Source organism: Peromyscus leucopus, chromosome 13 (genome assembly GCF_004664715.2).
Source record: "Peromyscus leucopus breed LL Stock chromosome 13, UCI_PerLeu_2.1, whole genome shotgun sequence".
Lineage (NCBI taxonomy): Eukaryota > Metazoa > Chordata > Mammalia > Rodentia > Cricetidae > Peromyscus > Peromyscus leucopus.
The window spans coordinates 64,999,303-65,024,903 of record NC_051074.1 but is presented as its reverse complement, the minus strand read 5'-3'; the positions used below and the strand labels follow the sequence as shown (position 1 = coordinate 65,024,903).

Genomic DNA, 25,601 nt, shown 5'->3' with positions numbered 1-25,601 from the left:
GTTACTTCTGGTCCTAAGGACGTGGGAGCCCATAAATGTCTTCACCTGGAGACTTGAGTGGTGGAGCCCCTCCAGGCTGATACCAGAGAACAAGCACAGTGTTCTAGTCACTGGATAACTACACAGCCTTTTGTGATATGCCAGCATTGGCTCAAGATCCCATTGTACAATGCGAGAGTCACAGCTGTAGAAATGACTTTTGATTTACCTTACCAAAATCCTCTTAGAACAGAAACTGTTCTCACCCCAGGATGGGGAATGAGAACAGAGGGGAACAGGAGGTTCATGCTGGAACAGGGACAGAGTGGGAAAGCAAGGAAAGAGATACCATGATAAATGAAGACATCATAGGAATAGGGAGATACAGGGTGCTAGGGGAGTTCCCAGGAATCCACAAGGATGACCCCAACATAGACTACTGGCAATAGTCGAGAGGGTGCCTGAACTGACCTACTCTGGTGATCAGATGGCTGAACACCCTAACTGTCATCATAGAACCCTCATCCAGTGACTGATGGAAGCAGATGCAGAGATCCATGGCCAGATCCCAGACAGAGCTCCAGGAGTCCAATTGATGAGAGAGAGGAGGGATTCTATGAGCAAGGGACATTGAGATCATGATGGGAAAATGTACAGAGATGTCCAGCCAAACTAGTGAAAATGCATGAACTGTAGACCAATAGCTGAGGAGCCCCCATGGTACTAAACTAGGCCCTCTGGATAGGTGAGGGAGATGTTGAGCTTGAACTGTTTAGGGGGGTCCCAGGCAGTGGGATTGGGACCTGTCCCTGGTACATGATTGGAGCCTCGTGCCTGTGGTAGAACACTTTGTGCAGCCTTGGTGCAGGTAGGAGGGGCCTGGACCTACCTCAACTAAATGTACCAGGCTCTACCGACACCCCATGGGAGACTTTGCCTTGGAGGAGGTGGGAATAGGGGATGGGTTGGGGGGCAGGTTGGGGGGGCCGGAGGAGGGAGGAGAAGGGAATCTTTGGTTGATATGTTAAATGAATAGAAAATCTTTTAATAATAAAAAATAAATAAAAAAGAAAAGAAATAAGGCCATTTAAACTCGTGAATTTAAATGACAGGAAGGATAGGGTACATATTATCACTTTTCTTTTTGATTAATTAAACCAAGAACACAGATGCACCTCTTAGTCCATTCTGTGCTTCACCAACTGATGCAGACCATGCTGAAACAGAGGCCTGGCGAGGGGCAGGAGGTGCTCTAAAGGCTCACAGTAGGCTAGGAGCTCCATGCACACAATCACCAAGTGCCACCCACATTTTACCCCTCTGCCAGAGTCAGGCATTTCTTTCCACACTTCAGCCTTTGACGGTCTGGGAAGTTATCTACTCACATCCTTTCTGAGGCTTTCCGCAGAACAAGACAGTCACCTCATGCTCCATCTTTGCATGCTCTTCTTTCATTGGGTTTCTGCCTCTTCACAGAGTCCCATGCCCACTCTCTCCTACCTCCAAATATGGTAAGAATTTGGAAGCAGGGACCCCGTGTAACTTGTTTTTTTTTTTTATCTTGATAGACTTGCAGTGCATCCTATATAATGTCCCAAAACATATCTATGGAAATAGCAAATATTTTTATGAATGTAATCAGGTCCAGGTCACCCCTGTGCTAGAGGAAGCAGGTGATAAGCATACATGTATTTCCAATTATGGAGTTTACAGGACACTACAGTACTACCTGGCTTGTCATGTAGCATGAGGTTTCTGTTTGCACACCGAGTTTGGTTTTTGTTTTGTTTTGTTTCTTGCTGTCACTTAGATTTGATCTATCTATAAGTGCAAAGCTGCTTACAACATACAGGCATAAAATATGAAGATTATTCTAAGATGTCTCACTGTTGGGGGATTTCAGCAGAGAACCTTTACAACAGACACTAATTGCATCAAGACAAGCATCCCAAACAGGCTGTGTTATGCTAACAGGATGTAGATGCTATTACCCTTTGCTCAGTAGCCGGTTCCAATAGTTCTAGTACCTGCTTTTTATCAGTTTGGAGTGTGGAATTAATTCAGGGTCTGAGATTGCATGGCATCTTCTAACAACTGCTTCACAGACTTGCATTTTCACAAATGTGTAAAAGACTGGAGAGTACAATTGAAATGTATCTTTATTATTCAAAAAGGAGCTTTTGTTTTGTATTTCTCCAACTTTACCTTGCTACCTATAATTGAATATTGAATTAAACAACATTTAATTATAATGGCATCCTCTTTGTGAACAACAAGATCTTAAAGTGACTTTCATCTACTAACCTCATGTGTGTTTTAATCAGTTTTTAATATTTCAAAACCATTCCTGGAACGTTGATTCCAAATGGAATCACGAGGGTAAAAATGAAATACAGAACCATTTTACAAGTTCTAATATTAAATCTACATCTAGTTACCATAATCATAACAATATGGTTTGATTTTTAAAAACAAAAACTTTAATACCAGTTTGATAAGAAGAAAACTGCTTTTCCTTAAAAGGCTGCCTGTCCACTTTAAAACTTTTAAACCAGCTATAAATATCAGTGGTTTAGTTTCTTCCCAATATGTTGTTTATTTAAGCAATGTTGGTTGACTCTATATATCTTTAAATATTTTACTCATAAACTAAATCAAATTAATATAATCCAGCCTCTGTATTTCATCTGTTGTTAATAGGTTGTAAAAAATGTAAGATAAAAATGGTCTAGTTAGATCTAATGTCTGTGTTTATCTCCTCTGACCTGCCGTCCTCTCCAGTCCTTCACTCCATCTTCTACTGTGTCTCCCTTACTTACCCCTTCCTTCTCACTGGATGCTTTTAAGATTCATTTTTCCATTGGAAGCTTTAAGCAACTGAATGATGATGCATCATGGTGCAGGTTTTGTATTGTTTTATACGTTTGGGTTTACTGAGCTTCTTGGATCTGTGGGTCTATAGTTCCACCAAGTTTGGAGACGTCTCACCCTTTATTGCTTGGATACTCCCTTTCCTCTTCACCTCTCTGACTGCAGTAAGTATTCCACCACTTAAAGTTTTCCCACAGTCCAGAATCTGTCTTCTCTCCCTCCCAACTTCCTCCTTCCCTTTTCCCCCCTCTCCTTATAGCCTTTCCTTCTGTTTCAGTCCGGCCTCTATGCCTGTGTCTTCAGTTCCACTCTTCTTTCCACCACTTTCCCACTTGCCACTAATTCTTACTACAAGTTTGGGGAAAACAGGTCTGTCTCCATGTCCATAGAGCCTTGATTTTAGCCTGGGCTTCTTCACATGAGAGCAGGTCAAAGCAGTTCTCCCATATCCATCATCCTTTTTCTCTGGGGTCAGCTTTCCTTGATTTTTCTCTTTGTTATGGATTTCATTTTTTGGCTTTGTTCTGCTCCTGATTTTGGAAAGTTTATATGGATTTTACTTTCCTGGATGGTGAATAATTCTCTAATTGTTAACATACTCTTGAGTATACATTTGAGATGAGAATGTTCTTGGGAATGTATTGGTGAAATTAAGGCCACTCCACGTAGTTAAAAGGAGATTTATTTAATGGCATAACTTACAAATGAAGGAATAGGTAGGTTGAAGGTTCTGGGAAAGACGCAGCAGTAGTTTGGCGATGTTCTCTGGAGAACTCTCTTCAATCCACCTCTAGTGCTTGGGCTCCCAGGAACAAGAGTGCAGCACGTCCCTCCCTTGGCCCCGCCTTGTGGGCATGATAGTTATCAAAACCTCAATGGGGGTTGGAACTTCCAGACCAAAGCTGGAATGGCTACCCACTACAGGAATGGTTTTATTCTCGGGGCGGGGGGGTGTCTTTTTAAAGTTTGTTAGTTTTAATTCTGGCTTTATTCTTTCTGCACTGATCAAGTGAGACATTTCTCATGAATATAATTCTATTGAAATTGGTTTCTCTCATTGCTCATTGCCCTTGGCTTCTGTGTGATGGCCCTGTTCTCTCTGAACTTTAAGGGTGGTTCTGCATGGACCTCTAGACTTTCTTCTCAAGTACTCTGAAATGAACAGTTATAGATCTTGGTTTCAAGGAAGATTGTTCAGATATGACTAGGTTGCATCTCCCTGGACTACAAATTCCTCTTTTAAGTAAGTAGAGAAATTATTTAGAAGATGAGATTAATGAGAGATGTTGTACAGTCCAACGTTTTAAGGGCTTGTCTGAGTGTTGAGAGTACCCCTGGAAGAGTAGCTTCTATGATGACTGACATATCAGGACGAACGGCTTGACACACTTATCACAAGAAAAAAAGACTGACTTTAGGAATGTGGTGGGGAAAGTGTTTCCAGGGTTGTAGTTAGTTCTTGGTCTTTCTCTGTTGTCAACTGCACTCTGTGGAAAGGCCTTACCGCATGTCCCTTGCTCTCTTGATGTTTGGCAGATGGAAGCACACAGAGCTGGGCTCTTCAGGTGAACATGTGAACTCCCATTGATTCCTGTGATCAGGATTGTCATGCAAGATAGTAGAGATAAACATTGTGTGGTACTATGAAGGACAGAGTTAAGTGCAATATGTCAGCCCAAAGTCCTCCAATGCATGCATATTTGTTATATTCATCTGTAAAGTTAAGGAAGAAGATTATTTTTCTTCTGAACTTGTTGAAAACAAATGCAGTCAGTTTTATCTCCTTAACAACAGAGATAGACTGTAGCTAGAGTTTTTCCGCCTTTCCCACAGTCAGGACAAACCTCTGCCACCCGCCAGTCCCACAGCCGCTCAAACCCAACCAAGTAAACACAGACACTTATATTGCTTTCAAACTGTATGGCCGTGGCAGGCTTCTTGTTAACTATTCTTATATCTTAAATTAATCCATTTCCATAATCTATATCTTGCCACTTGGCTGGTGGCTTACCAGCACCTTCACATGCTTCTTGTCATGGCGGCAGCTGCAGTGTCTCTGGTCATGGCGGCAGCTGCAGCCTCTCTGGTCATGGCAGCGACTGCAGCAAGTCCTTCTGCCTTCCTGTCCTTTTATTTCTCCTCTCTGCTAGTCCCGCCTATCTTTCCTGCCTAGCCATGGCCGATCAGGTTTTATTTATTTATCAATCAGAACAACTTGACATACAGACCATCCCCCAGCACAGCCAAGTGCAGATCATCTCAAACACCTGCACTCAGGCCCATGGTCCTAATCGTCCTCTATACGGACCTGCTGGGTAACGCCACAAGGAACCCAAGAAGGGCTCCCACAGGACATACAGAACATCCCACAGCAATAGACAGGGAAAAAAAAAACATGCTTTTAAAACTAAAATTATTTTATAAATACATTCACACATACAGTCACTTGGCTGGGGGACTTTTTGTTCTGCAAAAGGGGCTGTCCACCTCAGACAATTCATTCTGCTCAGCTAATGTTTTATTAAACAGATACTTTAATTTCATATGATTGAAGTAATGGTAAAAATGGCAATGTGCGTTATGAAAGAACCGTGTGTTTCAAATCCAAAATGTCTTTTGAGTTACCTAGAAATATTCTGGCAGCATTAACTAAATTTTACTAAACGTAAAGACCAATGTAACATCAGTTCGGGAGTGTCTGCCTCTTAAAGAAAACACTCCTTCCACGTTCATCCCTAAACTTAATTCCTTCTGAACGATCAAATAGAGATTCTAACCTTAACTTCCTTATAAACTGTTAATGTGCAGTATCACTGACAAGGTATCTAGAAGTAATTTTTAACATGCAAACATTAACTGAATAAAATGAAGTGTCTCAGTTTGACAGCCCTTTTGCAGAATGAAAATTCCATTACAAGTTATTACATGTGTGAATGTATTTATAAAATTATTTTGCTTTTACAAGTACAATATTTTTTTCCTATCTATTTCTGTTGTTAAGGAGAACTCCAAAAATTGATTGCATTTGTTTTCAACAAGTTCAGAAGAAAAGTAACCTTCTTCCTTAACTTTACAGATGAATATAACAAACAATATGCATGCCTTGAAAGACTTTGAGCTGACATATTGCACTTAACTCTGTCCCTCATGGTATTACATAATGTTTATCTTTATCTATTGCCTTGTGGGACTAGGTAGACAATTGCTTGTTGAGTATTTAACATTTCTTAAAGGCTCTGTAATTTAAAATACAATAAGAACTGAGTGTGGCAGTGTATACCATAATCCCAGCATTTGTGAGGCTGAGGCAAGACTACCCTGAATTTGAAGCCAGACTGGGCTACATAGCAAGACTTTTTTTTCTCAAAAAAGCAAACCAAAACTGTTGTAAACACAGAGGATGTTGGTCAACAATGCTTTATTTGATTTTTAACAGGATACTGAGTGTTACTGAGCTGAACGGTTGGGAGGATCCACATCATGAACCGTGCTTTCAGCAGGAAGAAAGGTAAGAGAACTTGGGAGTCAAATCAATATTATTAATAAAGAAGAAATAACCAATAGAGTTTTATTAGAACAATTTATATCTGCAAGAACTACTTATTAATACATGTTAATTGTACCCTAATTAAATTGTAGGTTTAGTATGCTAAGTTCATAACACATATGAACATATTATATGTTCTCTAGCAACTGTACACTATAATGTGAAATTGTATAGAATAAAATGATTTGAAATCTATGATAAGATTATAGATAAGTAAGTATAGGTTGCATTCTACACTATAAATTTAGGTAGGTATTATAAACTGCCAAAGAAGGGTATAGAAAATCTAATTATTGCATTATTATCTATATACAGTTTTGGAAGTTGACTTTAAGGGTCGTAAGTAATAAAAAGTGACCCAATAGTAAAAACAACTGAGATTATTTAACGTATGGACAATAGATAGCCCAAAACTAGCAACTGCATCATTAACGTTGTATTTTATGTTAGTGAAGCTAATTGAAGTATTCTCTACCCAACTCCAGTCTCTCTTTGATTAGCCTAGGATTCAGGCATCCCTTTCTGGCCTAGGAGGGTGAACTTTAACTTTGATCATCTGACCTCCATGATGCAGGTGTTGGGATTACAGGCATGTACCATTGCACCTCTTTATGAGGTGCTGGGGACAAATTCAGGGCTCCTTGCATGCCAGCCAAGCACTTCACTAATGGAACTAAAATGAGCAAAGAATGCCGTGACACATACAACATGACCAGACCAGATATAAAAGTGGGGGTAACTTTAACCCTTTCTCAGGAAGTATAGTTGAGAATTCCCTGTATGCCATGAGTACTGTTTTTCATTATTTAATTGAAAGGCTATCTTTTCAGGCATGGCATTTACTGTAATGATGGGCAAGTAAGTGTAAACTATAAGACCACTGATTTAGTGAAGAAAAAGATTCTAATAAATTTGTGAAGGTGTAACGGTATTATTTAATTATTGTTTGTCATATAAGAGGTGCAAACACTTGGATGTGGTATAGGAGACTAGTGTATTCAGTGGAAATTTACATAATGTGAACTTTAAGACACTGTTCAAACCTGTGAAATCTGGAATAATTATTTTATTTGTTATTCTGAATTAAAGGAAGCAATGTGACATTGTTTGATGTCTATAACTTGCTTCTGATTTAAAACCCACTAAAAGAGAAATGGTGTTTACTTTCTGTAGTAGCAGAGTCTAGAAATAGCCCTACAATGCTGAAGTGTCTAAAGTAAAATACTTATGTCACAACTCATCAGCTGGTTCACATGGACCAGACTTTGCAATATACATAGATCTGATTCCAGTTGTCTTACTCAATGCTTTAAATCCTCATCTTGTATTGGTTTTCATTGACAAATCTCAAGGGTCACATTCAAACTCAATGGAACATGAGTTTGACACATGTGTGCACAGTGGTATGACAGCCCTGGGTAAATCGGAAATACAGATACTTGTGATTTCCTGCACTGCTTTATTGTTCCCCAACTTTCTTCTCCTTCACTTGGCTTTTGAGTTTTATGATTATCCTAGTCAGGAAATTATTGATCAATATTTTGTTCTGCCTCTAGATGAGAACTTAACACCAGACGTTTTACCTTAAGTTTGACTATCAGTTGTAACTATTACATGTTAAAGAAAAATTCACAGAGGGTCTGCCCCTGCTGTTAAACAAGAACAGTGTATGCTGAGATTATAGTCTTACAGTACCACACCTGGTGTTATGGATGCTGAATGGAACCTAGGCCTTCATACATTCCAGAAAAGCACTTTATCAATGGACATACCCAACCCTCTGTTCATTCTTCAACCATGAAAATGTCTGCAAATCATTTTGAGTCATTGAGTTAACAGTTAAAAAGGCATAATCCCCTAAAATGCTTTAAAGAAAATTTCACAGCTTCACTTAAGTAGGAAATCTGCCCTTCCTCAGCTCAGGTCTGAAAGTCTTCACAGGAGAGGGAGTCGAAGCCTCTGCTCTCTGTTCCCAGTAGGGCCTTCCCCTTCCACTTACTACCTGCTGTTTTGATTGCTATCAAATGGTGAAGGGTTATTCAGGAGAGGGGGAAAGGGAGAGACCAGATCTTGCCTGACTTGGTGGATTCACTTCCTTAGCAAAGAAGATGATTAACAGGGATCATTTATTTGTGGACACTGATGAAGGCTCACAAAGCTTCCCTGGGAGATGTTCCCCTCTAGAATCTGTCATGTTTGTTCCTATAGGGTGGTGAGTTTGTGGCTGTTTGTTATATAATAAAATATACTTGTATATGCTGGAAAAAAATAATAGCATTATGTTTAGGATTTTAGTTTGAAGTGGAAAACTTCAATTTTATGAGAGAATTCAAGTAATGATATCTGGAGTAATAATCCCATACTGGGAGACTATCTAATTCAAGTGTTCTTTTCACTAACTAGTATCAGTATGTACTATGCATAGTATTTTAAACAGACAAAAAGGCCCTCTTTCAGGAAGAGTCCATTTCTTATTTCACAGATATCTAGTTTACTTGGTCAATGCACACAATCCCATTAACTGGTTCAGTAGTGACAGGTAAAGCCATGACCACCTCGTACCCAAACACAGATGTTATCTTTCCTTTCTTTAGCTCTAGCCCCTTCAGTGATACTCTTTATAGAGGCATTAATGTCTTAGGGCTGCCCAGGGAAAGAGAAAATGCGGCATAGATGGGAATCGCATGCTTCTGAGCTATTCTGAAAAACTTCTTAAAAGCTGACTAACATCATAATCATAGGTTAGACTTTAATGATTGCTGTTATTTTATGCTTTTTTCTGTAAGCATTTTTAATTGTTTAATTCAAATTGTGTTAAAAAGTAAATCTTACAACAAAAAAATGTTAATAAATGTGGCTGATTTCACTTTTGTTTTCTTTAACTTGTCATTTGACATTTTGATGAGTAAATATAATTTAGTGTTTGGCATTCAAAAATTATTAAGAGTTATTTTCTTCTTTATGGAAATTTTAATTTTATTTCCATTAACTCAGCAACATTTCATATTAAATGTAATATACTAGAAGTAGATGCTATTCTTATGTTATGTTTAGCTGTCATTGTATAAAAAATAATGAAATTATTACATCTTTCCTGATAAGATCTTAATCTAAATACAGCCTATATTTGTTGAGTTAACATTGGAGTGGTTTGGCATTTGTCAGTGTTTTGAAATGTTGGCATTTCCTTTCATGTGCCTGTTCAATTTGAGTAAGTGATTTTAGTATAATTGGAAGGAATGTGGACATGGTCGAAAATGTCTGTGTTCCTATTTCTACAACAGTTTCATTATCTTACTGCTTCTGCTTCTGTGGTTAGACGTGGTGACCACGGCCAGCAGCTTCACTCCCCTCTCCAGGACTAACAACATCCACGAGTTAACACCAATAGTTTATTCTTTTTTTTTTATTTTTTATTTATTTATTTATTTATTTATTTTTTTGCCAGCATATAAATTTGGCTGGTACTAAGAACTTCTTTAGAAAGCTTTCAAGTTTTATAAACACTCTACCTAAAAAATAAAGTTATGTGTGATAGACAACCCCTAAACTACCATATTGGATGTTGTGGGAATACCAATTTTTTTTAGGAATTGCAGCTTATCCACTGGAAATTTAATATGTGTATAGTTACATTTCTTGATATGGTGTTGAAATGAAACTTGAAAGCAGCTTATAGATGGAATGATTTATTTTGCTTCACAGTCTGGGGAGGGAGTTTCCATTATGTGTGAGAAGGGTTGAGATTCACAGTAGTGGACATGTGTGGTTGGCATGCTAACATCTCGATGGACTAGGAAGCAAAAGAGAGGCAGCACCAGGGCTTATCTATCTCTCTTTTGTTTCTCTTTAAACATGCAAGAGGTTGGTGACCACTTTTAGGGTGGGGCATCCTTCTTGAGCTCAACCTCTCTGGAAAGTCCGTGAAATACACTAGGATATATTTGGAATCACTGGGTGATTGACAAGTTGACAGCAAAGAAAGAAAAATCATATTATGTTCATGTTATCCTGTCTATAGGAATACCCGTGTGCCTACATTCTCTCTAGGTTACTGAGTCTGAGACAGTGACAGACAGGAGCTCTAGTCTTCCAGTGGTAATGACTTGAAGAAAGAATCTCTGCTCTTTCTTCTTCAGGATAGGGATGAACTCTTATGACATTTTGTTGTCTGACAGTCTGACATGACATCATCCTGGGAAGTGGCATGAGATGAATTGTGTAATGAGATGAAAAGAGAAATTGTATATATTTTTAAATTTCTTAAAGATAAATCTCTGACGTTTCTACTGTCTCAGTGTGTAATACTTAATTTACAGTGTTCTTAATTTTGTGAGACAGTGTCTTACTTTGTAGTCAAGTTGTGTAGCAGTTCATTATGTAGCCCAGGCCATCCCTCAAACTTATAGTTATCCCTGACCTGGCCTCTTGAGTTCAGGAATTACGGGAATGAGCCACCAGCCCCAGCAAATTTATTTGTATATATGATGTATGTATACAAGTTTGCGTGCATGTGTGTGTGTGTGTGTGTATGAGTGTATACATATGTGTGCATGTTTGAAGCCAGCTTGGTCTACATGGTAAATTCCAGGCCAGCCTGGGCTGTATAGTGAGGCCTTGTTTTAGAAAAACAAAACAAAAAGGACATTTTTTTTAACTCTATTCTATTTGTCACATTGATTCTGAGTTTAAGGTCCCCTGAGGAATAATATATACATAAAACTTAACTAATAGAAATAAAGTATATTCAAATGTTTAAAAGACTTACCCCCAACAAATGTAAGCAAAAGGTAATAATGATGATGAATATGTACTATGTAAACCTTGATTACTTTATCCCCATAAACATTCACCAGAATATTTGGGAAGTTACATGGAATATATAAGTAAAATACAACATTGAATGAAAATATAGATGATATAAATGTAAGCAGCATCCAGTACAGACAGATTTTGGTATCAAAATCTGTCTTTGTGCATGTGTACATGTTTGTGTGTGTGCGTGTATGTGTGTGGGCCAGATGTTGATGTTGGGGTCTCTGTCAGTGACTCTCCACCTTATTTTTTGAGACACAGTCTCTCACTGAATCCAGAGCTCATTTCTTTATCTAGATCAGATGCCTCTGCTTCCCCTGTGCTTCAGTAAGTAGTGCTGTGGGGCAGCTATTACATGGATACTACAGATCTGAACTCAGGTCCTCATGTGTGCCCTGAAAACACTCTAACTGCTGAGCGAATGCCCCTCTCCTTCAACATATCCCTTATGGAATTACTTTTTTCTGATATTTCATTACATTTCTCTACCATTTCCAATCAATACACTTAATATTATTCATTTTCAAAACTTCTGATAGTAGACCTTCAACTATTGCTTTCCTAAATTTAAAACAAGGGTAATCCTAATAGCCTATTGTTTTCCATGAACATAATCAACTGATGTATTACAACTTCACTCATGTTCAGTTGCTCCCTTAACTTATTTTCCCTTTAGAATGTACAAATACTATTGTTAGTTATCATAACTATAAAAGAACAGATTATTTTTATTATCTGGCAATTATGAAATATACCTTGGCAAGCATGAAAACATTAAATAAAAGAAGAAAGACACTTGTCTTAAATTGCACAATTGTTTTTGCTTATAGATTCACCATGTTGTTATAAGTGAGAACCAGGAGAAGTGCATGTATGTAACAGAAGGACAGCAAGTTTGCTGTGGCCAGCCTTGGCTACATAGCAACACCCAACTAAATTAATGAATGACTTTTATAGTAGGAAAAGAATACACATCTTAATCATTACCAGTTACAACATGTTACTTTCTTAATTTAAGACAGTTCCAGAAATTAGACTGCCTTCCCCAGTAGAAATTTCCTTCAGGTGAGAATGTATGAACACCGCATCATAAAAATTGGTGGTTTAATCCAATACTGCATTTTCTCTGTTACAGACAAAACATGGATGCATACGCCTGAAGCTTTATCAAAACATTACATTCCCTATAATGCAAAGGTAAACTAGTTATTAGGATATTATCTAATTTTACTTTGTTATATGTTTTTTTGAATATTTGTGCTAATTTTAGAAAAAAAATTGCTTACACGTTGTCATTTTCTGGTAAGTGGTATTTGGAACTAATTTTACATTACTGAAATAACTAATGTAACATGTAGAAAATTATTGTAATCTCTAAATTCATTTAAAAAGAAAGTATACCCTATGTAGTTTCTCTACAGTTATGTATTTCATTCATGCTTTTGCTTATTATGAGTTGGACTCTGATTTAAGTTATTTTGCAATGTCATTGCCTCTGGGAAATTAAACAACTTAAAAATTAGCTTCCTTAAAATGCATTTTAATATTGTGATGCATCAAAAACAAATAAAAACTAGTCTGGGAAAGTGAGATACAATTTTAATATGTAATTGGTACCCAAGAAAACCGGCAAATGAAGTGGAAACTACAAAAGCACAAAATGCATTTCTGTCATTCTTTCTTGCTATTACTGTGTTTTGATGAAGAGGCAGAAGCATCAATGCACATGCCATCATTTTAAAGATTTGATCTGCTGTTTGAAATTTTAATGAAGGGTTACAATTTATAAATGTACAATAAAGAGAATGAGACTTTGTAATTAGCAAAAGATTTGACCTTGTTTTCAGAGAAATCTGAGTCAAAATTTTGAAGAGACAGAAACAAATGTGGTATCTGAGATTTTAAGGATGGGGTTAAGGCAAGATTATCCTGCTGAGCTTTGAAGACAACCCGGAGGAAGTAGGGACTTTTAATATTTAAAAGAGAACTTAAGGGTTTATAGATTAATAAACTATACTCTGTGATACAGTAAGCATAGACTCAAGGATTATTGTAGAAAAATGAAAAAAATCATTGAGCAGAAAATCAGCTGTGCTTAATGAGAATCCTCAACAGTGCTGGTTCATGTCCATGTTGACAGGAAGAAGCATATAAAAGGTCCAAGGAAGAAATTACCCCAGAATGTATTACTCAGCACCAAGATTTGTTAGGGACAGAAAAAAAAATGTGATTTCAAAAAAAAAAAAAAAGTTCTAAAGTAATGGAAAGCTGTTCTGTCTATGACCGTGAAGCACCACCCCTAGAGAGGCAGCAGGTGACTGCTCTACCTGCCTGTGACCTTGAGGTACATGCCCTGGGTGTGGCCTCTGGGCAACCCTAAGACCTGAGATGCCAGTAAGTGCTCTCGTCTTTGCCTTGTGGTTTTGGATGTGGGACTGAATCAGGCAGCCAGAACAGTATTCCAGAACCTGTGACTATTGTGTTCTGTACAGTGAGTTTTTCCCTCCAATAAATTCCTTTGTCCATTAACCAAACTCTGTGGACTTTGTGGATTTCTCGCTGTACTCTAATACTTCCTATGCAACAGAAATATGTAACATGAATTGCTAAACGTTCTTATTAATAAAAAACCTGGAGCCAGATATTGAGGTGAAAAACTGAGAGACCCGGGAATAGGACAAGCCACAGCCAACCTCACCTCACCAACTCCTCAGCTTCCAAAGAGACCTACTTACTGTATATTCATGCCTATATGCCTTTCTGTTCTGCATTTCACTTCCTCTCTCTGCCCAGCTACATCACTTCCTGTCTGTCTGTACAGACCTCCAGACCTCCATGGTTAGTGTTGAGATTAAAGGCATGTGCCACAATGCCTGGCTCTGTTCCCAGGGTGGCCTTGAACTCACAGAGATCCGGATGGATCTCTGCCTCCCAAATGCTAATATTAAAGGCGTGTGCTACCCTGCCTGACTTCTGTGTTTACTATAGTGGCTGCCTTTTTCCTCTGATCCTCAGATAAGCTTTATTAGGGTGCACAATATTTCGGGGGACACAATATATCACCACAGAAATATTCTTGAAATCGCTGTATGTTTATTAATTTCCCTATAAAGTTGGCATGGAGGCTGATTGCTGCCGCTTATCATGGAAAGTTATCAAACCAGAAAAAAAATTTGTGACTTATCTTACCAAGTATTTATCATAAACAGCATGTGATATATAAGGAAACATCACTCTAGACAGCTGTCGTTATTTTAAGATGCGCAGTCAGACTGACAGTTCTAGTACAATTGTATCCTTTAAGTGAAACTATCAAGGCGATTTCATTTTGTGTAATTAAAATGCATCGTATTGAAACTCTGGTTTGTTAGTATTGGGAGGCTCTATTCTAATTAGGACTACCTTTTACTTCAGTACTGCAGGGTTAATGGGACAGTGGAGATCTCTGCGTAGACAGGATTAAGTTGCTTGTGCTGTACCAGGCGATAACTGTAAAATCACTGACACTAATGAAAAATTACAGAGCACTTCCCACACAGAGGCCAGCATCAAACCGTAAGGGTTTTTAACAGTGCCTAACACATGGACTCTGTTTAATAAATGCATAAATGCTAGGTGTAATTACGGGCATTTATAGAGCACTGCTCTTGTTCTTCATCTGGCTTATTATGGGAAAGAAAGTTGGTTTCGTCTGTTTTATTTTACCTCATCTGTGAGGATATATATCACGTGTCTACCAAGGGGCATTGCAGCAATCTGAAGAACACTCAGTTTTTCCTCTGCAGTGCTTCATCTTTTCAGTGGATCTGTTTTAAAGATGTACCCTCTTCTTGTTAGACCATATACCATATGAGAAGTCAGCCTGTGCTCACAGGAGGTAGTACTGGATTACAGCATGGAGGATTACAGAACATGAAACTTTGCCTTGGGCCATATCCTAACTGAAAAGTTTAGCTTTTGATGTCACTTTGTATATCACTGGGCAAACTTCTTAATTTTTGTATCTGGACTGTGTATCCACGAATAAGGAAGTCAACTAATAGCAATTTCTGACATGAGTTGTTTTAAATATAAAGAAGGTAGATGAAGTTTGAAATAACATGTGACATAAAATAACTAACTACCCAGTAAATATTAGCGAACATGACCACATATTATTTTTTGCAAAATTTACAAAAGTGACAGTCTCATAGTAGATTTTTATTATAAATGATTGATGTATCAATATAGAACATTATCACTGAAGTTTATTTGGTTCCACCCTTATAGACACTGGAGACTTATGGTACTGGTGTAGTCTATATGACTTCTGTTATTATTGATGCTTATGATGGCCTTGTATACAATATTAAATAAGAACAACATTATATATTATATTATATAATATACATTATATAATAACAACATCATTCTATATGTTAGAAAACAAATGCTTTTTTAGGCACTGCACAGTTTGCCTATTGTCACAAAGATAGTAAGAGGGAGACAGCTGGGGAAATTGAGGTCTGTTTGACTTTAAAGTTACGTGTTTTTAAAAACTGAATGTGACAATACCACGTTGTGCATTCATTATTTAAATGGCTATTATATATAAGGCATTGTTTATTAAGGCTTTACGGAATGTTGTTATATTCCAGAGCTCTAGAGAAGATTACTTATATTTGCATGGAGTCTATATCGTAAGGAAGCACAATAGCCACCATAAAGGTCACCACATGTCCTTGTTGGGTTTCTATTGCTGTGGTAAAACACCGATCAAAAACAACTTGGGAAGGAAAGGGTTATTTGTCTAGTGGGTTTCAGCCCATCATCAAGTAAAGCCAGGGCAGGGAATCACAGCAGGAACCAAGAGGCAACAGACCATGGAGGAATACTGACTGGCTGGCTTGTTCCCTGTTCTCAGTTTGCTCTCTTACACTACTCAGATCCATCTGCCTAGATCTGGCATTGACCACAGTGAGTTGAACCCTCCTATATCAATCATTAATCATGAAAATGTAATACAGACAAGCCCAGAGGCCAGTCTCTTTGAGGTGATTCTTCCCAGGTGACTAGTTTATGTCATGTCAACAGAAACTAACCAGTACATACCATGTTCTCTGCCATTCACATGACACTTATGGAAAATTGTAGAGATTCAGAGATGAGTAAGTCACTCATCTGAGATAGGATTTCCAAAATCAAAATAGGAAGAGAGTCGTTTCCACCTGACAGATGTGACAGAGCGATTTTAGCATGAGCACAATGAGTAAGGCACACAGTGGATGTGACAAGAGCTGGGCTGCAGCTGGAATATTACAACTGCTAAAGCAACTTATCAAAGATGTCTATGAAGTTGGGTCATTAGGATTGTGTTGGCTACTTTTATGTCAGTGTGACATAAGCTATTTGGTTTTTCAAGCGGGTTCTCTGTGTAGCTTCGTGCCTGTCCTGGGACTCACTCTGTAGCCCAGGCTGGCCTCGAACTCACAGAGATCTGCCTGCCTCTGCTTCCTGAGTGCTGGGATTAAAGGCATGCACCACCACCACCAAATTAAGCTATATATTTTGTGAAGAGGAACTCAATTAGAAAAAGGCTCCATAAAATTTGCTTAGAGGCAAATTTGTTGGAAATTTTCTTGGTTAGTCATTGATGTAGGAGAACCCAGCTCAGTTTGGATGGTATCAACTCTGGGTAGTTAGTCCTGAGTTATATAAGAAAGCCAACTGAGCATGCTAGTAAGCAGAATTCCTCCATGGCTTCTGCTTCATTTCTTGCCTTCAGATTTCTACCTTGAGTTCCTGCTCTGACTTCCCTCAGTGATATGGAGTATTATCTGAAAGCTGTAAGATGAAATAAGCCCTTTATTCCCCAAATTGTCTTTAGTCATGGTGTTTTATCACAGCAATAGATACCCTAACTAAGAAAAGAGAAATGATAAGGAGGGAGAAGGGGATGGAAGGAGGGAGAGAGGGAGAGAAGAGGGGGGGGGAATCCATATGATGGACCATCAAAATGAGCAGGCTGGAAATTCTTGCCAGCTTGTCAGAAGATGACTCTGAAGATCACAAGTAGAATTCCCTTCTTCCTCTGAAAAATACAAATTCCATCTCTATTTTTTTCCCAGGATTTTTTGAGTTGCTTGGATCAGGCCTGCCTAGATAATCCAGAATAATTGCCTTATCTGTGAAGTATCAATTGATTGCAGGCATTAAGCACTCCTACAAAATGATTTCATCACAATATCTAGACTAGAATTTGATGGAGTATTGACATTATAACTTCGTGAATTTGCACATAGGACTGCTGGTCATAAGTCTAAAGGCAGACAAAACTAAAAAAGGAAAATGAGAAGACTTTTTGGATGGCAGAAGCATCAGTTAAGTCATACACCAAACACAGAAGATTTAAATGATCTCTACAGTTACATGAGAGTCAATCTTGATCAGTATAGGAACTCTTTAGGCTTCTAGGAACTCATCTTAATGGCACATGGATTGGTAATGAGTTTACTGAATGGTAGCAAATACATAGGTCATAAAAATAAGGTGATAAACATCAGACAATAATACATGTAACAGGGACAGTTTGTATACAGAGAACAGGGATATGCCTACTTTGATAATGGCTAAAAAAAACTTAATGACTTAATGTAAGAAGATTGCCATCACTTCACTTTTGGCATATACTGGTTTAAAATTAAGGAGATGAATTTAACATGATGGTTTGGGAGTAGTAGTTGTCCCCTGAGAAATATGTGATAACATTCATTTGAGAAATCTTCAATTTTTAATTTTCTACTTGAATATTACTGTTTCTTTAATTTCTTTTTAAGAATGCATTTTAGTTCCACCTTATTTCATTTTATAGAGTACTGATTGTAAAATTATGTATTTGATCTTTGTATTGAAATAGTTTTGAACTACATGTGGATATAGAATTGTAGGTTATTATTTAATAAGTGTCAGTCTATATAAGGATCATTAGTTCTGACATTTTCTTTATGTGTAGTGACAGCATTAATGCTAATTCACTGGAAATGTATCATATTATCCTGTGTACTCTGTAGCAATGCTTTTAGTTTACAGGTTATAACCTAAGGGGAAAATGCGTTAAGAAATCAATGTAGTATAGATCATTGGAAGCCTGCTGTTAGAGACAAAATAAACTATAAAAAAGAAAGAAACTCTCAGAATGCATGTGGCAAATATATATTTGATTTTCATAATTATGTTCTATAGTCAAAAATTTGAAAGTTACTCCTCTTCAATTGTGACCTGTTTTTCAACACACTAGATTTGACCAGAATTAACTAGTTTAAAATACAAATCAACAATTGAGTAAAAACCTGCCTATTTAAGCAGCTACCAATTTTTAGACAAGGTCTCTCTAAAAGCATTAGCTGGCCTGGGACTTACAGAGATCTCCATGCTGCCTGCCTCTGCTTCCTGAGTGATAGCATTAAAGGTATGTGCCACTATAGCCAGATGCTGGTATACTTACAGTAGAAGAGATGGTTTAACAAGTTTAATCCCATGCCCTTATTGAATATGGCATCTTATAATGTTCCTTCAAATACTCATGGAGCTACAGAGTGATGAACAATGTACAAACCAACGAAGGGTAGCAATGGGATCTGACAACTTGGTTGCATTGTCTAGACATTTCTTCTTTCCTCCCTCCCTCCCCCTTCCTTCTTTGTTGTTGTTGTTTTATGAGATAGGCTCTTGCTGTTTATACCGTGCTAGTCTCAAAATGTAACTCTTGTCTCAGGCTCCTTAGTGCTTCAGATTACAAGTGTGCCTGATTTCTGAGACAAATTTTAACCTAAAATTGATCATAAGGAGGCGAAAATATACTCACTGTGTCCAGGCCAGATGTGATTGCTACTTGAATGAGACTAGGGGCTAGAGAAGAGCCGCAGAGTCTGAACACATTTTGAAAATAAGGCTGCTAGGATCTAAAGATGGATTTTATATTCATCTGCCATTGCTATAATTAGAACATTAAAGAAGAAACTTTCAAAGGTATCACCCACAAGGAAGCTGCATTTCCATGCCCTCCTACTTCTGACAGGAGTGCTAAATTGTCTTTTCTATGAATGTGAAATACTGCCAGATTTTTATTTTAATCAGTTTATTATGGTACTCATGTAACAATGATTTCCTGGATAAAGACTTGTGACAAATGTTTCATATAGAACATTTATTATTTTTTAAATGCATAACTTCTTTTGAATGCTGATACCTTGATGCTTTGATTGAATGTTTAGATTGTGGATATGTTCAAAGGGGACCGGACTTGTAGTTTAGTAGTGGAACACTTGCCTAGTGTATGAGAAGCTTTAGAATCACTACTCAGAAAGTATATACTCATGTCTTTATATATACAGCATGTGCAAATTATATTTGTGTCATAAACATAAACTAATACATAATAATTATAAATATACATATGAATATAAAATGAATACATAATATAATATATGAAATAATTGATTCTTTAGGACATTGCCACATAATTTTGTCTTAAGCATTCTTTTTGTAGACTCTAAAAATGAGCAAGGCCAAATAGAAACATAGACTTTGACCTTAAAACTTGTGGCTTCCTGAAGAGAGATAACTGTCAAAAAAAAAAAAAAAAGAAGAATAAAGAATTTTGGATGAGAACTATATAGGTGATGAGAAGCACCATGAACAACAGATGTAAAAGAAAGATTTAAAGAGTGAATTCCATCAGATGTCAGTATTTCCTAGTGATGTCTCCTACAGGAAGCAAGATGTGTGTGCTCTCCTTAGGTGTGCTCTGAGCATTGCTAACTGTGTGAGCTGTGCGCCTTCTGGCTGCCTTGGTCACTCCTCACAACCAGTCCTCTAAATGCTTATAATCTAGAAGCTCTTATTTGGCTTCCAAAACAAATGTAAATAAAAAGAAAACAAAGTCAAGCAAATAATGTAGTGTGAATATATATAAAATATCACATCTTGGCTCCTGATGTTTGAAACTTTTAGCTAAATCTATTCTAAAGGATTTGGAATAGGAAAATAAAAACCTGGATATGGAGTGTGCTCCCTTTGCACCCAACAAGAACAAGCCTTTATACTCCAACCTCCACTGCTGTTAAAATTTTGTAGCTATACTTAATGTATCCTGTTGGAGTAATTGGAACAGCCACTTTGCAAACTATCTTTGTTGAAATTTCCACTTTATTAACTCAAATCAGATTGATGTAAAATTTTTTTTGTTTTTTTTAAATTTTGTTGAAGAGACTCCTAACTACATGGATCTCCATAGTTTATTATAAGATTCAAACAAGTACAGATGAATGTACAATTTGATCTATCTATCTATCCATCCATCAAATATTTTTCTACATATGTGTCAATTTCTCTCTCTCTCTCTCTCTCTCTCTCTCTCTCTCTCTCTATATTGCACTTGATGTGATATGCCAGGATCATATTATTAATAATATTTTCATCATAGATAGTGTTTGTCAACTCTGGAGTCTGTGCTAGTTGTTATACTTGGGAATAATTTAGTGCTTTCCCTGTTATGTGAAAAACAGAGAACAAACCACTTCAAATCCTTGTCAGGAATTTTATTTTTTTCTGCTTGCTTCAGACACTGTAGCACCAGTGAAGGTTTGCGGTAGGCACCCTGAAAGCTTCACTGGGGAGATAATGACATTTCCTGCAGGCTGACAAGAGATTGAATACTGCTAGGCTGGTAAATTTACATAAAAGAAAGTGTTTGACAGACCATTAAAGAAAAGCACAATGATGATTATGCCTTGACATTATCTTGAGTTTCCTACAACTGCATTCTGAAGCAAAATATTTTGTGAAGTTTCTCCTGTTTTTAAAATTAAATCCAGAAACAAAAAGAAATACATGCAGACTTATTAAGAATGCATTAGAGAGTAACATGCTAGAAGTTAATGAAGAGAAAGCTATTCCATTAAGTGGACTAATGAGTCATGATAAAGATTTCAGATTAACTGAATAATCTGATTAATGCTTAGGTTGTTTCTGATGAATATGTCATACATTAAGCTTTTGTGGAATGTTAATATTAGTTTGTAACTTCATTGAAGAAAATTTGTATCTTAGAAATAAATAATGTCTGCTACTGTGTCAAACAAAGAAAAGGGGAGCATGGATGAAGCATGTTCAGATTGAACTCTGTGGAACCATTAAAAGCCATGGAAAAGTTACATTTATGTAATACATTTCTGAAAAACCCAAAATAGTTTAGAATTCTAAATTTGTAAGATATTTTAGAGTAATTCTATAATGCCCATAAATATAAGAATTTGTCAGGTTTTCTGGTTGTGGTACAAGAAGAATGTAAAAATTCAGCATGCAAAATTCAGAGGTATATTCTATAATCTAATGCAGGAAATCCATGGATTACTGAGAAAAGGACTATTTATTAATGAATTATATGGCGGGGTGGGGACGACAACTCATTGATACAGGATAAGGCAAATTCAGTTGTAGAGTCCCTGGAAGGCTGAGAACTGTTCTCAAGCTGCTTCATGCTGCCTGACTGGGTCTTCACCATCCAAGAGCTCAAAAAGAGAAGGGGCCCCACATACGTGCTCCCCAGGTCTTAAGCTTGCCAAAAGACCACACCCTAGGGGCTGATACCTCAAGGCCATAGGTGAAACAAATACCCACTACAATAATCCATTTCACTTATTCAACTATGAAATTTTAATTCAAACATGGGATCCAGTGATAAAAATCAGCTCTGCACAAAGCTTTCCTAAAGAGTTACCTGGAACCTTACACTTGTTTTTCAGTGATGCTAGTGCATACAATAAGTTTATTCAAAACATTTGAAAGTGGAAGGATTATTATGTAAATTAACTTCTATTTCATTTTATCCAGTGGGAAAATGTTATATTCTATAATAATTCTAGGCATTTCTGTTTCTATAGCCATTTGTTGTAACATAGCAGTACTGACACTGTGGGAGACCGGCTGGGAGACTGACTCCCACATTTTACCCCAGGGAACTCTTGAGGAGTGAGGGATAAGAGATTTAGATAGAAGCATAGAGGGGAGAGAAATAGATAGAAACACAGGATGGCCTTGGAGGGCCTGGATCTTTACCCACCAGCCCCTCCTGTCTCTTCTGAAGGGCTATTTATAGGAATGCCAAGGGGCGGAGCAAAAGACCTCCCCCTAGCTCAACCAACTGTAGAACCCTCCAATCTCCTAGTAACCATGTACATGGCTAAGCCATCCTCTAATGTAACACTGCTGGGTAAAAGCAAGATCAGATCTCACGAGGAAACCTCTGTGGACCTCCACAGTCACACTTAAAAAGAGTGCAGAAATCTCTAAAATGTCATTTCCTGCCTTCCCTTTGTAATGGGATGTTATAAAGCATTTTAATACTAAAAACTGTAAATTAATATGCCCATCATGATATACCTGGACATTTGTTGTTGAACAACGATCATGTAGGCTGTGTGCTTGTAAAATGCAAAGGCAAATTCAGAAAGAGAAATGACAGTAGACTACTTACCTTCTCAGTTCTTCAGACTAGTTGTATAACCAGTTGAACTCCTGAAAACTCCACTGTTTTAAAGAGGCTACTTAGTTCCTCACCAGGTTTTCTCACGTTACTGAAATAATTAGCAAACATAACTTTAAAGCTCAATTGCTGTTTACTATTATTTCGCCTCTGAAAAGTATTCCAAAGCTACTAGAAACTGAAGCAGAAGTGAAGCATTTCATGCCAGTTATTCCCTGTAACATTCCAGTATGACACTGTTTTATTAATTTATTTAAAGATATTGTACGTGTTATAGATGCAAAAGTACTGGGTTTGTTACTACAGTGTTACCATTTTCTTGACAAAGTTACTTGAAGCTCAGAAAATTTGAATCATTTTTCTAAGTTGACAAAGAGAAAGAATAGAAAGTTAGATGCAAAAAACAAGTCTGCTATCCAGTATCCATTTTTCTTTCCATTGTAGTATACTGTTCCCAGTGTCAGGGAGATTAACCTACTTAGCTGGGAGATTAGGTAACTCTACATCAAAATAGAGTATTGCATACAGGTCTGTCTTTTCAGTCTGTCATTTCTATCATTCCCCCAACCCACGTGTCTCCCGCATATTTTAACTTCTGTGACCTGACCTGATTGTTTATTGATGCTTTGGAGGTTATCATTTAAGACCAGGCAGTTGTGAGTGATTCAGTAGACTAAATGGAATGTAGCCAGTCACTTGAACCTCTAGCACTGAGACCACCATCCATAGTCTTTAATTTCTTTCAATTAATATGCTTTTATTTACTAGATCTATTAATGAAATCCCTCTATAAAAATGTCCCTGTGTGGCTCATGGTCCTACAGAGTTCTGTAAGAGTACCTAGTTATAAGAGGCATCTTATGAAAGTTGGGTATGTCTGTCATTTTGTGAAAGAATGAGAAACTTCTTCATGGACAAATAATATTTTTGAAATTGGTATGAATTGATCTGATCCTTAAAGGTCAAGCAGTAGAATTTTGAAGCTTGAAATGTGAATTCAAGGCACTGAGCAAAAAGTAAAACAGTGGGGCAGTGCTTGAGAAAGGCCGAAGACATTGGAAGCTTTCATGAAGATTATTTCAGGAGTCATTTTGATGAGTGACTAGAATCAGCATATGCAGCTTCAGAAACCCTAGGCAGGAGGTGAGCATTCTGTGACAGAAATGAGACTTGAGAAATGAAGCTAAAGGGGGAGGAGTTGTCACAGGAGGTAAAATACGCAGGGGACACATGGGGGGGGTGATAGAAATTGAGTACAGAATCAACATCCTTAGTGGATTCTATGGTCTCATTTCAAATATAATCTACTTTAATACCCATGACTCTGAACCTTTGGATCCAGTCAATAGGGGGAGAAAAGTATTGGTTGAGGGGAGAGGAACTGTACTAATATAGAGGTTATTTTTCTTGTAATTGTTCTCTAAATAGTACAAAGTACCAAGTGTTTCTATAATGTTTAGACTGTCTTATGATATGTGGAGCCTGAAATGAGTTCAAGGAATGGAAGGATATATGACACCATACATATGCCTCTTTACCTGAGCGGCTTGAGTGATAGCTACACCTGTCTGTGTCCTGCACCCCTCCTGATGGACACTATGGGATGACTGCCTTGACTAGGAAGACAGTAGGGGGCAAGTTCCCTCCAGTTATGTTCCTGATGTCCTGCTTGCATGCTGTGAGGTGAGTCAGTGGCCAGCTCACCCAGGCCCAGCAAAACTCCTTGGAAGACAAGCTAAGTAAGGTCCCAGCTCATGCTACTCTCAATAGTTTTTACAGACATTTTAGAGAAAATCATCTTTTATCTCTTAGGCAATAAACAAGTAAATACATGTATTTTAAACATAATGAAGTTATTATTTTCTTTTTTCAATGGCATACAATATGGGAAACTTCATCTCCAAATCAACTTTACATCTATTTTTACACTTCAAAATAATCTGTTGTGTCCCTATGTCTTCAGTTTCTGGGAAAGTGTTTATCACCATCTAGTTTTGTTTTGTTTTGTTTTGTTTTTCTTTACGTTTTATGTGAAATAAGTGGATTTTTTTCCTGAACTTTAAAATCATACCAAGGAAGTAAAAATGGACTCCATGTCAGTCCTTTTGTTGGTCAGATAGTATGGGACATCCACCTTAGCACAATTGTGACAGCAAAACAAGAAATGGAAGGCCCTGAAAACCTAGAGACCCAATGTGAGCTGTGGAGCCTCAGTCTGGGAAACCGCTGCAGAGCGCAGAGAGTAAAATGGCGTGTGTGTGTGTGCAAGTCAGCCATTTACATTACTAGGTCAACAATGGGTTATATTTTCTAAGAATAATAATGGTGTGCCAGAATATGATACATACTATTGGTTAAAATTTAGGCAGTACAGAAAAGCACAGAAGTAATAAAATTAACATATTGCTTCTAATCCTACCAGGAAGAAATGACCCAGGGTTAACTTTAAGCTAATGATATTTCAAGAACTTCATTCTACACAAATGTGCAACAGTGGGCATATAAACCAGAAATGACCTTAAACATAGGTGAACAACTCTTAGCAGCAGCTTTGTGGGCATGTTTTAACCACCTCATTAACCCTCACAAAAAGCAACAAGAATAAGATTGTTAATAGGTATAATTGGAGAACTAAATTGTAGCATTGAACAAATTGAACAAAAGCAAAACAAAACAACTTTCCTAAAAGAGACCCAGTGAACACAGGTTCTGTGGAATATTTTCCATCAGAATGTGTGCCTAGCACCTCTCTTTCTGGATCTTTCTCTCCCTCAGAGTATTAGTCTCTGGGAAGCAATCTTCCTCTCTTTTCTGTGGGGGAAAAAAAAATCACACTTTACCTTTTCTGCCTCACCTCCATGATGG

At 37.5% G+C, this 25,601-nt stretch overlaps 1 protein-coding gene across 8 annotated transcripts in view; it reads left to right on the top strand.

The window, feature by feature from the left end:
- The window catches only part of Gulp1 (GULP PTB domain containing engulfment adaptor 1), a 260,214-nt gene that overhangs the window by 157,849 nt on the left and 76,764 nt on the right, over positions 1–25,601 (top strand). For all 8 annotated transcript variants that reach the window (XM_028887104.2, XM_037210442.1, XM_028887069.2 and 5 more), the window contains exons 2-3: positions 6,287–6,358; positions 12,348–12,409. In XM_028887104.2, coding sequence (XP_028742937.1) covers positions 6,331–6,358; positions 12,348–12,409 — 90 coding nt within the window. In that variant the 5' untranslated portion in view covers positions 6,287–6,330. The remainder of the gene's footprint in view (positions 1–6,286; positions 6,359–12,347; positions 12,410–25,601) is intronic.